Genomic DNA, 12,740 nt, shown 5'->3' with positions numbered 1-12,740 from the left:
GACTGACCGCACTTGGCGCTGTGCTTCTCCTATCCTCGGTTGTGCGAGAGATGCTGACTGGCTCGTGTCTGAGATATACGAAAGGGATAGTGAGGATGCGAGACACTATATGCACTGCCAGCGAAATCTCGGTTGTCCTCTTCGGATTATACGCCCTTGTCTGTGTTATATCACACAGTATCATCAGGTGGGCTATTGCCAAGTGCACCATATATGCAGAGAAAGGCGTCACATGTCCCAGCAGTCTCTCAGATCAGAAGCACAATCACGTAATGATAACTCTTGTAAATCTTGTCTCAAAAGGGCATTTCCGGCAAGAAAGTATTTGCGGCACTGGGAGTATGATGGAAGATTGTTTCTTCACTGAACGCGCGTCAAGCCAAGGCCGAGTTATCTAACTTGCGCGTATATGCATGTAGAGAGGATGGATACAGATACATGTATGTACTAGGGCAAATTGCTCCGGCCGGTTATGTGCCCGGCCTTGGTTATGCTTAAAAACCGACTTGCCACTTGCCATGGCGCAGCTCTTCAAGGGTGGGAAGGTTAAAAAAAAAAGAGGAACAAGACGCTGCCGTTGAAGTTCATCTCCCTCTATACTGTAGGTATGTAGGAGACTACCCCGTACACCAGCTTAATAATGGTACATAATACACGTGCGGCATGTGTAGTCCCTGTCGTAGCTCAAGCCTCTTCTCCCCATCCGACCCGGCTATTACGGAACAAGCGCAAGGTTCGGCGTGTGGAGGCTTGCAGGCCGTCTGTGAGCACGTGTGCCCGCCACCTTGTCTGTGTTGTGTGTTGAGTGTTGAGTGGCATGCGGGCGCGAGATACGTAAGATTGACGGGATGCTGGGCCTTGCTGTTGGGTGTGTCCGCCAAGAAGGCCGGCGTTGTGCTCGCTGTGGATTCGCTTTCTGGCTTCTTGGTGATGCTGTTTGGGCGAGAGACAAGTGCGGGGTATTGGGAATAATACGATAAGATGGGGGATGGGAGGATTGATGATGGCTATGCTGAGTATAATCATGACTTCCTATGATGATTATGATGCCCGTTATGATGGTGTTTTTTTTCTGTGTGGCTTCGCTTTGCCGTCTTTGATAGTACTAGAATACGCCAAGCAATGCCCTAGGTGAAGTAACTCGAGAGCCTTCTGAGGCCTCCATGGCGTACCTTCATGGATCATGGATAGAATATTGGAATTACTGAATAGTATAGTACCGCCAGTACTCCCTTGACTCTATAGATACGAAGCAAATCAGATGCATTATGAGACTGGCGTGCAGCCACTTACAAGTATATCCTTCGCATCACAGTGGGCTACAGCCCTTTTCCTCGCCATCCATTGGCTCCTGTTCTGGTCATGACCTCAGACTAAATCCGATAGTAGATCCCGGATAAAGGAGATGCTTCTGCAATGACAGGATTGTGCGGCGTCTGTGGTGGCCCTTTTGAGACGCTGATGCTGGCTCTGCTTGCCGTCGTCCCGTGGGGTGTGTAGCACGTGTCCCTGAGAGTGTTTAGTTTGATGCGAATGCCAGTGATTTATTGCTATAACGTTGGGGAAAAGATACATAAGTAACTGATGATTTTTATCTTCTTTTGACGAATCCAATACTTCGTATAACTGGGCGTATCTGTATACAGAAAACCCGTAGCAACAAGCACCCCCATGTCTCATGTCTATCACGCAAGGTCCAGCTTGACCCTTCCAAACCTAATGTCAACCACCGTCATCAGATAATAATAGCGTCTCTTGGCATCTTATCCAACCGCTCTCCCCCATATAATAGTACTAGCACCACAAGGGTTGGCTGCAGCTTTGGCTCTAAGTGGAAACAATTCCCCCCGCGTCTCTTCCCCCTCCACACCTGTTTGACACCCCCCAGCTTCGTTCGTTTCTAATCTATCCGCAGCCTCCGTTTGATAGCGATTCTGTTTTTGGTGCAGTTTAGCTTTTAGATTATGGCTTTTATTGTTTACGATTTGCTGGGCTGGCTATTGTCGGCTAGTCAACTGGGGTGCCGTGTGTGGCTGGGAAGTAAATACGTATAAAGTTGAGCAGGAAGCTTAGACTTGTTGGGAAGTCTTCTTCTTTCTCGCTTCCTCTTCTTTTAACCAACCTCTTGCCTTTCTAGGCTTCACTTTGCTTTTTTTATTCCTTTTTGAAAGGGAATCAAGGCTGTATTACATAGCTATATAGTTAACCGGAACGAGTTCTGAAAAACATTCTTCTTGTTCTTCTTCCGTTGGGTGCAATCGTTTGTTCGTTTGCCTCTCACTCTCGCATCAGAAAGAAAGAAAAAAAAAGGGAAAAAAGGGAGACTCAGACGCTCGCCTTCCATCAAAAATCAAAACAAAACAAATAAACCTTATTAGGCACCCCTTTGTGTCCCGGCTGGAAACAGCTCCTCGATACCCGTTCGATGGGAGAGACCGTTATTGTCATCACGAATGGTGCAGAACACGCCAATACCTCGTCGGACTCGTCGACCCTCTCCAGCAGCCAGGACGACAAGCCGCCTATAGCGGAACCCCCCGACATATCAGCTATAGAGAAGCCGCAGTGTCCTCACACTCTACCAGCCCGGCGAGTTGCCGAGCTTCTCGAAACCCATGCCGAAGATGGACTAAGTGACCAGGAGGCTGCCGCCCGCCTTGCGCGGGACGGGCCCAATACTATCAAGGGAGCTAAAGGAATCTCCATCTGGGAGATCTTTCTCCAGCAGGTTGCCAATGCCTTGACTGTGGTGCTCATTGCCGTCATGGCATTGTCCTTTGCCATCCACGACTTTGTCGAAGGAGGCGTGGTCTTGGCGGTCATTCTCCTCAATATCATCGTGGGGTATGTTGCAAAAAAACAAAACAAGAAAACTGACGTAGAACGGAAGAGACCAAGCCTGTTCATCAGTTTCCCTTTATGGGATCACCATTTTCTACTTTATCCTCTTTGATGTCTTGCTCACATAAATTATTTGAAAATACAGGTTGATCCAGGACTACCGCGCTGAGCAGACTATCCAATCACTCTACGCACTGTCGACCCCTAAATGCAAAGTCATTCGAAATGGCATCAACGATACCGTCAAGGCAGAAACTCTCGTCAAGGGCGATCTAGTCTGGCTTTCTACAGGAGATGTAGTCCCTGCCGATCTACGACTGGTCCAGGGCATCAATCTCTCCACAGACGAGTCTCATCTTACGGGAGAATCTGTGGCCATCAGCAAGAAGCCCGATGCCATCTTTAACGACGCAGAGCTTCCCATGGGCGATCGCCTGAACCTGGTCTACACTGGAAGTTCTGTGACCCGTGGCCGCGCCACAGGTATCGTCATCTCCACCGGGATGGACACCGAGGTGGGCCAGATTGCCGAGCTGCTGCGACAAAAGAAGAAGCAGAATACCGGCTCTGGCCCCGTCAACCGGTTCTTCATCAATTTGTACCAGAGAATCAGGAATGTTCTTGGCTTGGAGGGGACACCTTTGCAAGTCACGCTGAGTAAGTTTGCGCTCTTGCTCTTCGCCCTGGCTATCCTCTTGGCCGTCATCGTCTTCTCTGTTAGTAAGTGGGATGTCGACGATGATGTTTTACTGTACGGAATCTGCGTTGGCGTCGCCGTCATCCCAGAATCCCTCCTTGCCGTGCTCACCGTCACTATGGCTGTCGCTACCAAGGCAATGGTCAAGGGCCATGTAATCGTGCGCCAGATGCCGTCGCTGGAAGCCGTTGGCGGCGTAACTAATATCTGCTCCGACAAGACTGGCACTCTCACGCAAGGGCGGATGATTGCTCGCAAGGTCTGGATTCGTGGCGGTCTCACGGGGCTCATCGAGGGCACATCAGATCCTTATGATCCCAGCAGCGGCACCGTATCTTGGTCCGGATCGCTGGTAGAAACTTGCTTCAGCACCTTTCTTGACTGTCTGGTTCTGTGCAACAATGCCACCGTTACGGACGGTAGGAAAGAGCTTGAAACAGACTCTAGCAGCGTTACGACGGCTTATGGGTCTGATGAATGGAAGGCTGTTGGAGAGCCTACAGAGATAGCTCTCAAGGTCTTTGCCTTGCGCTTTGGAAGGAATAAGGCTGCTGGCGATGAACTCATCGCAGAGCACCCCTTTGACTCATCGTGCAAACTCATGAGTGTAGTCTATGGTAGCAGCGTCGATGTCGATTCCAAGTGCCAGGTGTATACCAAGGGTGCTGTTGAGGTAGTCTTGCCAAAGTTGAATGAATCCGAGGATCTAAAACAGGCTATTCATGCCAAGGCAGAAGAGCTCGCCGCCGATGGCCTCAGAGTTCTCTGTATTGCCAATAGGTCCCTGGACCGAGAGAAAGAGGATGCCCATGATCGCACCCAGGTTGAGAGCAGGTTACAATTTCTAGGGCTTGCTGGTCTGTATGATCCGCCCCGTCCAGAGACAGCCGGCGCAGTGGCGCAGTGTCGTCAAGCCGGTGTCTCTGTTCACATGGTAACCGGCGACCACATCAAGACAGCCACCGCCATTGCATACGAAGTCGGGATTCTGTCGCGAGGCATCCCCCTAGGCTCAACAACGGTCATGTCGGCGGCCGATTTTGGCAACCTCACCGATGACCAGATTGATGCCATGGAAGCCCTGCCGCTTGTCATTGCCCGATGCAGCCCCCTGACCAAAGTGCGGGTGATCAAGGCTCTGCACCGCCGAAAGGCGTTTTGCATCATGACTGGCGATGGCGTTAATGATTCGCCTGCGCTGAAGCAGGCTGACGTGGGCATAGCCATGGGCGATAGGGGAAGCGATGTGGCTAAAGAAGCGTCAGACATGGTGCTGACGGATGATAACTTTGCGTCGATTGTGACGGGTATCAAAGAAGGACGACGACTGTCAGACAATATCCAAAAGGTGAGCATACTTGACTACTATTTACTACGAAATATTACCATTCGAGGTATGATTAAAGAAAGCTAACCGAGACATATACACACATGTAGTTCCTCTTGCATCTACTCACCTCGAACCTTGCTCAAGTCATCCTCCTCTTGATCGGACTGGCCTTCAAGGATGAACGCAATATCGCAGTCTTCCCGCTCTCGCCTCTTGAGATTCTCTGGGCGAACCTGGTCACTTCGTCTCCCCTTGCTCTTGGTTTGGGCTTGGAGGAGGCGCAGCCAGACATTCTTCAGCGTCCACCCCGCAGCTTGCGCGCTGGCGTCTTTACAGTTGATTTGATTCGGGACCAGTTCATGTATGGAACCTTTATGGGGTCGCTCTGCCTGGCGTCGTTTATGCTGGTGGCTTATGCGGCTTCCGGCCAAGGCTACCACAACCTGCCTATTGACTGCAACGAGCATGGACACGATGGCTGCGGCCTCGTATTCCGAGCCAGGGCCGCAACCTTTGCTACGCTGAGCTTCCTGCTTCTCATTACCGCCTGGGAGGTGAAGCACTTCCATCGCAGCCTCTTCAATATGGACGAGAGGTGGAAGGGACCCCTTTCAGTTTTCAAAACGGTGTACCACAACCGCTTTCTGTTCTGGTCTGTTGTTGCAGGATTCGCCATTACCTTTCCCGTTATATACCTTCCTTCCGTCAACAAGTCTGTGTTTAAGCACCAGGCAATAACTTGGGAGTGGGGTGTGGTGTTTGGTTGTGTGGCAGTGTACATTGCGCTGATTGAAGCCTGGAAGGCCATCAAACGGCGGTATGGCCTAGGCATCGATAGGCATCCTGTCATCGAGGCAACCAGCTCGCAGGTGTAAAACTACGTGTACGTGGATGGCGGTACGTATTTGGTACGTGTACGCGTCGTGTTATGTTGTGACGTGTCGCGTTGCGTGATCTACGCACTCTGTGGCTGTGGCTTAGCTCACAAGGCATCTTTTGGACCAATGAGTCCCTTTTTTCGTTCTTGTCTTTCCTTAAGAAACATTGACTGATTGATTGATTGGGTGAATGAACAAATTGAAGCTTGGATGAATGGATGAATGGACATGATATACTATCAGAATGTCTCTCTCTATATCGGTAACATCAGTTTAGGCAGTATTAGTTTAGTTGTCCCCTCGCTTTGGCAAATAAATTGGAAACCTCCATGAGTGGGATATTATTTTATCTTTGCTGTCAGATAACGCGTAAAATTTCATTCTAGTCTGTAATGCGTATAGGCTGCCTATGATAAAACAAAAAAAGAATGCTGTCGTGATCCGTATCTAATGCTAACGTGGGGAACATTTCTGGTATATATATGTGTAACATGAGCGATGGTGATGAATGCTAAAAATGCTGATATTGTGTGACAGCGTCGTGAATTCCTGTTGCTTTACTTTTCATGGTTTCATGTAAATCATGTGGTCTTGATATCTGTTTGGATGACCTGTAGTAGTTTGTTAGATTTTTTTTTTTGGCTTTTGATGTTTTAAGGCAAAGAAGGAGGAATTGGAGACTTACGAAGTTCCAGCCGCTGATGCCCTCCCATTTGCCGCGGACGTACATCTCAAAACTAGAACGGAGTAAACGATTAGCTTTCGTTATTTCATTTTCAAAAGACGGAGCCGGTCTTTAGGAATAGGGGCAGATGTCTTACCATTGAGGGTCGCTGATGCGGTCAACGAGGGTTTGGATCTGAGGATTCTTCTCGATGGCCTCATTCCAATCCCAAGGATCGGCATTCTGAGCTGCCTTGTCCTTGAGTTGATCGGCGGGTCCGTTGTTGATGTCCTTGTAGACGCGCTTGCGGGACTCGCCTCTGAGGAAGTTGGGGTTCTCGTTGTTCTTACCGCCCCAGCGGGTGAAACCTCCAGTGAAGGTGACTTCGGGAACGAGCCTGAGTATACAGCGTTAGTATTTCATGATCTGGGAGATAGAGAAAGATGAGGGGTGATTTTTTTTACTTCATCTTGGCGGTGTAAGTGATGGACTTGAGCTGTGTGTATCCGGAGCAAGTCACTGTGGTTCTGCGATGGTGTTAGCTTGGGCATAGGGAAATGAAAATGGGATAGGAGTTGCCGTACGCTCGCTTAGCGGGGCAAATAACTGGGCAGTTGAAATCGATGTCAAGAGTGACCTCGTTGCGTTTGCCGTCCGTGAAGGCGTCTGATCCGTTGAAGGCGGCCTTGATGGTCGAAGCGATCGCGTCCTCGGTACCGGTTGTGGACGTGTATCTAAGTATGGATTATCAGTTAGCTTTCTGCGATTAAGCCGAGCGACGTAAAAGGAGAGATATACTCATTCTGAGCGTTGAACATCGCGTGGTTGGAGTGGACGATTGTTTCCGTCTTGGTCTCTTTGATGGAGATGTTGACTTGGGTGCTTAAAAAAACACATGAGTTAGCATCTCTGGCGCGGATCATAGTAAGACAAAAGAGAGGTGATGGTGTGCTTACTTCTCATCTTGAGCCGGTACCGTAATGGTTTTTACCTATCACGCTGTTAGCCACGAAGGTGAACTATGTCATGATAGACGGGAAGGCTATGCGAACGGTAAAGGGAGAAAGCTCCTGGATGATGGGCTCGTCGAATACGAAATCGGAAAATTCCGCCCTCCAGTTGTCGAACCGGAGACTTGTACACTGCTTGTTCTGGACATATTCATTAGCTCCTGGTTTCCTAGTCTATTTCATACGTTTCTTTCTTTTTCTTTTTCTTTTTTCTTTTTTTGCATTTGTATTAAAATATGTACATACTCCGAATCCCTTGGGTTTGCTCAGGTTCTTGAGAAGATATGACCGTCCGCTACCTTCGGGGTGAAGCTCGTGCTGGAATTCCGACCCGCTGGATATCCAGGACATTCCGAGGAGACTGCCGAGTATGTGTGAGCAGGAATCTTATCAACCAAGTAATGGCCGTGTACAAAGATTTTTTGAGAAATCTTAGCAACCATATGATGGCGTAATAAGGAGATTTTTTTGCATACTTGGCAAGGTCTGCGAAGGGGCGGGAGATTCCATGTATGACTTTGGATTCCAACTCGGAAGTTGTAGACTCATAACTGATGCCCTGTGGTGGAAGTTAGCGAGCGGGTGATTAGAGAGATTTCTTCATCTTCTATGGAAGGAAGAAGAAAGAAAAAAAAAAAAAAACGGCAGTTCGAACCTTCGTCTTGAAAACAGCTTGAGCGCGTCTAAAAAAATTGTTAGGATCTATATTCCATTGATTTATAGATTAAAGCAAGGAAAACTCACCGAACGTTCTCGTACAGCGTCTCGGATCTTTGTTCAAACGTTTCCCATGTCTTTTTATTTCACGTCAGCAATTTTACTCCACCAAATGCCATAAATGCTCACCTCGGCCTGTTTTGTCAATTCACCACAAGCCTCTCCAAAGTAGGCCATCTTGGCTTTTCGGATGCCCTCTTCCAGCTTCTCGGGAGTGTCAAGCGTGAAGTCTACGACTCCAGCCATAACCTCGTTAATGGCCCTGTTCAAGGCCTGTCGATTCCACTTGTTGACCAGGGCGTCCAGAAGGAGCAGCTTCGCGATGTGGTAGTCGGAGATACCGCTGGCCAGCTTGTTGCGAGCTTCGATTACTCGCGTCTTGGAGTCCTCGTGTGTGATGCTGAAGTTGGCAACGCTGGCCTCAAAGGCAGCCTTGGCGGCGGTTTCGCAGGTAGCCAGATGATTTGTGATCCTGTCTTTGGATACTGTTCTGGTGATTGCGAGGGTGTCGCTCTGGTTCTTGAAGTCTTCGATTTGGGTCTTGACGACTCGATCGAGTTCCTCTTCAAGATAGGCCAAGAAGTCCTTCAAGACTGTTCAAGATTGTTAGCTACTAAGCTGCAAAAAGTGAGCGTTACATGGAGAGTACGAACCAGTGGTGTATCTATCGCCATAGGTGCTCTTCTTGGTAGACAACTGGTTATCAAACTCGTTTAAGTGGTGGTCATAAAGGCGGCTACTAATGGCTTGCTCCTTAAGGAAGGTTATGAGACCGTCTCTGGAATCTGTTGTGTCTGTGATGGTTTTAAAATCTCCCACGTCCTCCTTAGGCAGCAGAGATTCATCCAGCTGTCTCTGATATGACGCCAAACGCTTGTCTAGAAAAAAGAAAGGGATGGTTATTAGTAAACATACTCACTGCCTGCTGTTTATATGCGCACTTACCGATCTCTTGGACAATGGCCTTCTCCATCTCCTGTGCTCGTACTGTGACCTTTGACTTTACCAAGTCCTTGGCCTTGTTGACCTTTTCTGTGTAGCTTTCTTTGATAGCCGATGCATTCTCCCAAAGATACTCAGTATCAATGGTGTTGTAATACTGCTCCAGATGAGAGCTCTGCTCCTCATCCGCGGTCGTTTCCCATATTGACTCATCGCCAACTAGGCTTTCTAGGTACTGTTGCTCCAAGGCGGAAGAGATTGCTTCAGACCTTGTAGTATCCAGCTCAACGACCCATGAAGCCCAAGCAACTGAGAGGTTCTGCTTCACAATCGCCGCAGCTGTGAAGAACGCGCGGTCGTAGGTCACTGAGTAGTTTCGCGAAAGTGCCTGCTCATCATAAGACGAGATTTTCTTCTTGTAGGCTTCAAGCAAGTCGCCGTGATACTGATCCAGCAGCTTTTCAGCAGTATTGAGCGAGAAGGATTTGAAGTCAGACGCCGCCTCATTCAGAGTGTCTTGGATTGAGCCGATCAGCTCAGTCAGCTCTTTCTCGGCAAAGGCCTCAATCTTCTGAAGATTTGCGGCCAAAACCTCATTTCGCTGCCCCTCTGATTCCTTTGCAAGGCTTTCACATGTATCCCTAGACGATTGGTTAAATTTGAGTTTCCCGGATGATGGCACTCCAGTTCTTACTTGATAGTCTGCTGAGAGAGATATCTCAATGAGTCCCGGACGCTATTCAGACATTTCTGCATAGCACGGTCGAGTTTCTAAGCGCAACTGTTTAGTCACAGGTTCCAAAGCTGGTAACCGCTATAATATTCCGCATACCTTGTTGCAGTCCTTGGTACTCAGCAGCCGTGTGTCTTGACTCAGCTTGTTGCACGCCTCTCTATAGTCGTGGTGGAATTTGATGTGAGATCTGTTGATGGCTTCGTTTTCCGCAGCCCGCCAAATGTCGGGAACATGCAGCTGCCCGTTCTGTTCAAGACGATTGATCGATTTGACAATGCTTGAGACAAAGTCCGCCGTTGAAGCGCCAGTTAAAGGTGCTCCGGCGACAAGTCGAGGGATCCTCAGCATCTGAGACAGCGAGGCACGCAGATTCTTAAAATCCTTGACATAATTGTCATTGAAGTCATCAAGAACAAGGAACTCCTTGGATTTGTCGTTGATCTTAGCCTGCACACCCTCTTTCAGAGAGTTTCCGCGAAGCAGGTGAACCTGGGTTTATGTGAGTACTGTGATTTTCACGTGGCATGTTTGGACGGAATCACTTACAGTCACATCCTCAAACTCGGCGGAGAGCTTTTCTCGGATCTTATTCCTCCTCTTTATGGCCTCGGTCCTGCCGATCTCTTTTCTGAGGATATTTTTTCTGACATCATCCACTAAATGGTGGAGGTTAGCATCACAAGCTACGTGTAAACGCGAGGTATTACGGTGCATCTTTTTTTTTTTTATATAAAACTTACCTGAACCTCCAAGATCATATCTAACGACTGTTAGATCAAAATCACATTTCTGCAGAGCCCAAAAGACAAACTCACTTGTTGATGATGATGACTAATTGGCCGAATTTGGGACCGGAAGTCTTTTTGTCACCACCAAAATGAAGCTTCTCTGCGGCCAGAGTCATCATCGCCAAAGACGTCAGAATGGTGTCCTTGGCGACATCTGTGGTGTTGAACACGATGACCCGGGAGCATAGAAGAGCGGGGGTGAAGAGAATGATGCTGTCATAGATCAGTTAAGCACGTTTGAGGTCATCAAGTAAAAAAGAAGAAAAAAAAAAAAACCAATCCGGCTGCTACCTACTCGTATAAGTCGCCCTGGTCGCCATGGCCTTCAGTGTCCAGGAAAGCTACTCGTTGAGAGCCTACAAGAGGCAGCTCAACGCCGTCGTCGAGTCGTGAGAATTCCTTAACACCCATGATCTTATTGCCGAGGTTTGTGCCTGTTGCAGGGATTAGCAAGTATAGGGGGCGGGCGTCAGCCTAAGGGCTGTGCGTGCGTTACCTCTAGTCCAAGACTCAGCTCCAGGAGACGTTGAAAACAGCGGCTCTGTGGTGCATCCTGCGAGAAGGTTCATGAGCGTGGATTTGCCGCTACGGGTCGGGCCCATGATGCTGATGAGACTGAGCGCCTCATTGATCTGCCGCAGATGGTTGTTCACGTCGTCGTGACATTGCAGTACGTAGCTCTCAGGCTCATCAGAGTCGACGTCAGTAGCATCGTCAAGGGTGAGCTTTTGGCTGGCAGCCTTTGTGCTGGGCGCCTTGGTACTGACGGCCTTGACGCTGGCAGCCTCCTTGACGCTGGGAGCATTTACACTGGTGGCGTTATCGCTGGCGGCATTGTCGCCTGATACAGCCTCATCGGCAGCCTCCTCATTCGAAACCTCCTCGCTTTGGGGCTCCTCGCTTGAAGGATCCTCACTGGGAGCAATTTCGCTGGCGGCGTCCTCAGGCTTCTTGGCGCCATTGTCAATCTCAAGCCACCGAAGCTGGTCGCTGGTCCCGCCTGCAACTAGCTGGAAGCTCTTCTCATCTTCTGGACTGTGTTGCGGCAAGTAGCCTCTGTTAGTGCACTGAAACTGGGTGAAGAATGAGGAAGATGGGAATAGAGGCGCTGGCATGCCTTAACGGATCCGTAAGCTCCATGGAGCTGTTCATCCGCTCGGTGGACGTGCTAAACCGCGCATCGCTCCTCGAGAGTCGTTCTACAGTAGAAGGGGAATCAGCTGGCTGCAGCAGCACATTATGCATTATGCGGTGAGGCGAATAGGGGACAACATACTGGCCGACTTGGTCCATGATGGCATGCGCTGAGACAGCGATCTCACTCTCATAACCATGATGACTGTCTGCTCTGCTGAATGACTGGTGATGAGCTCTTGCCAGTCGTCGCTGGCATTGTATAAAATGAAGTTCTCATCAAGCGGTAAAGAAAAAGGCTGGAGAAGCCCCGGGCGACTGAACGGGATTAGCTCAGGATGTGCCGAATTGTGCCAGCAGCAGTTTACACGTCAATGCAGTCTTGGTGTAAGGCCACGGCATGTGATAGGCCGCTTGCAGGGCCTGTATGCTGAGTTGGGCTTCCATCACGTATTCGCGGTGCCTGATTTGAGAGCCATAGGCTTGCATAAGGTCACAATTGTGAGCCCCCCTGCTATGAAAGGGGCCCATCTGTGCAGTTACACGTATTATCGAGAGATCAGGCGGTCACAGACGTGGATACTCGCTTCACTGACTCGCGTCTCGATTTATGGACTTGTGCGTAGAACACGTCAACCCATGAAGCCAACCTATGCCGGAAGTGTGATAACGTCGTTTGCACCACCCTGGGCCTTCTGCACGACGATAAGGCGGGGGCCCGTCCATTGGTTTATACAGCACTGAAACGGTCCTCCAAGAGGTGGCGAACGGGCCAAGGAATCGAGTTATCGAATTGTGGTCTACCTAATGTATCTCGACTGCAGCGAACGTTAGGGGTCATCTGCACATGCAACCCTTTTAACCAAGAAGATGTTTGCAGGGGGGGAGCAGCGAGGAATTGTAAGCACCGCGGATGCCGCCCGGAAACCCTTCACTGTTTTTGCTGAGCCGAATGACTCAACTGCGGGAGAGCCCTTGCTCTGCTTTGAAGTTTGCCCCATGT

The 12,740-nt window shown here is 49.4% G+C and overlaps 3 protein-coding genes across 4 annotated transcripts; 1 reads left to right on the top strand and 2 right to left on the bottom strand.

Annotated features, from left to right (window-relative positions):
• Nucleotides 1-684: 684 nt before the first annotated feature.
• Nucleotides 685-1,026, bottom strand: TrAFT101_009660 (uncharacterized protein; the record flags this gene model as incomplete). Its single annotated transcript, XM_066128724.1, has 1 exon — nucleotides 685-1,026. The coding sequence occupies one exon, from the start codon at nucleotides 1,024-1,026 to the stop codon at nucleotides 685-687; it is 342 nt and encodes a 113-aa protein (XP_065984844.1).
• Nucleotides 1,027-1,862: 836 nt separating this feature from the next.
• On the top strand, nucleotides 1,863-6,185 carry TrAFT101_009659 (uncharacterized protein). 2 transcript variants are annotated; one of them, XM_024902505.2, is made up of 3 exons: nucleotides 1,863-2,844; nucleotides 2,987-4,886; nucleotides 4,976-6,185. In XM_024902505.2, exons 1-3 carry the CDS (start codon nucleotides 2,426-2,428, stop codon nucleotides 5,741-5,743), a joined length of 3,087 nt encoding a protein of 1,028 aa, XP_024761406.1. In that variant the 5' UTR covers nucleotides 1,863-2,425; the 3' UTR covers nucleotides 5,744-6,185. The 2 variants fall into 2 exon arrangements, with proteins under 2 accessions (XP_024761406.1, XP_065984843.1); XM_066128723.1 differs by having other exon boundaries at nucleotides 1,863-4,886.
• Nucleotides 5,394-12,203, bottom strand: TrAFT101_009658 (uncharacterized protein). The gene is made up of 25 exons (XM_066128722.1): nucleotides 12,108-12,203; nucleotides 11,880-12,055; nucleotides 11,721-11,802; nucleotides 11,100-11,638; nucleotides 10,899-11,037; nucleotides 10,631-10,816; nucleotides 10,556-10,575; nucleotides 10,362-10,471; nucleotides 9,912-10,304; nucleotides 9,774-9,850; nucleotides 9,083-9,720; nucleotides 8,791-9,015; nucleotides 8,267-8,730; nucleotides 8,165-8,214; nucleotides 8,076-8,103; nucleotides 7,897-7,979; nucleotides 7,667-7,781; nucleotides 7,463-7,561; nucleotides 7,367-7,401; nucleotides 7,209-7,292; nucleotides 6,995-7,144; nucleotides 6,875-6,937; nucleotides 6,568-6,807; nucleotides 6,432-6,483; nucleotides 5,394-6,357 (listed from the first exon to the last, which is right to left on the bottom strand). The coding sequence occupies exons 1-25, from the start codon at nucleotides 12,182-12,184 to the stop codon at nucleotides 6,328-6,330; spliced, it is 4,155 nt and encodes a 1,384-aa protein (XP_065984842.1). The 5' UTR covers nucleotides 12,185-12,203; the 3' UTR covers nucleotides 5,394-6,327.
• Nucleotides 12,204-12,740: the final 537 nt, after the last annotated feature.

The sequence above is a fragment of the Trichoderma asperellum genome, chromosome 6 (assembly GCF_020647865.1).
Source record: "Trichoderma asperellum chromosome 6, complete sequence".
Taxonomy (NCBI): Eukaryota; Fungi; Ascomycota; class Sordariomycetes; order Hypocreales; family Hypocreaceae; genus Trichoderma; species Trichoderma asperellum.
This window is presented reverse-complemented; position numbering and strand designations above follow the sequence as displayed.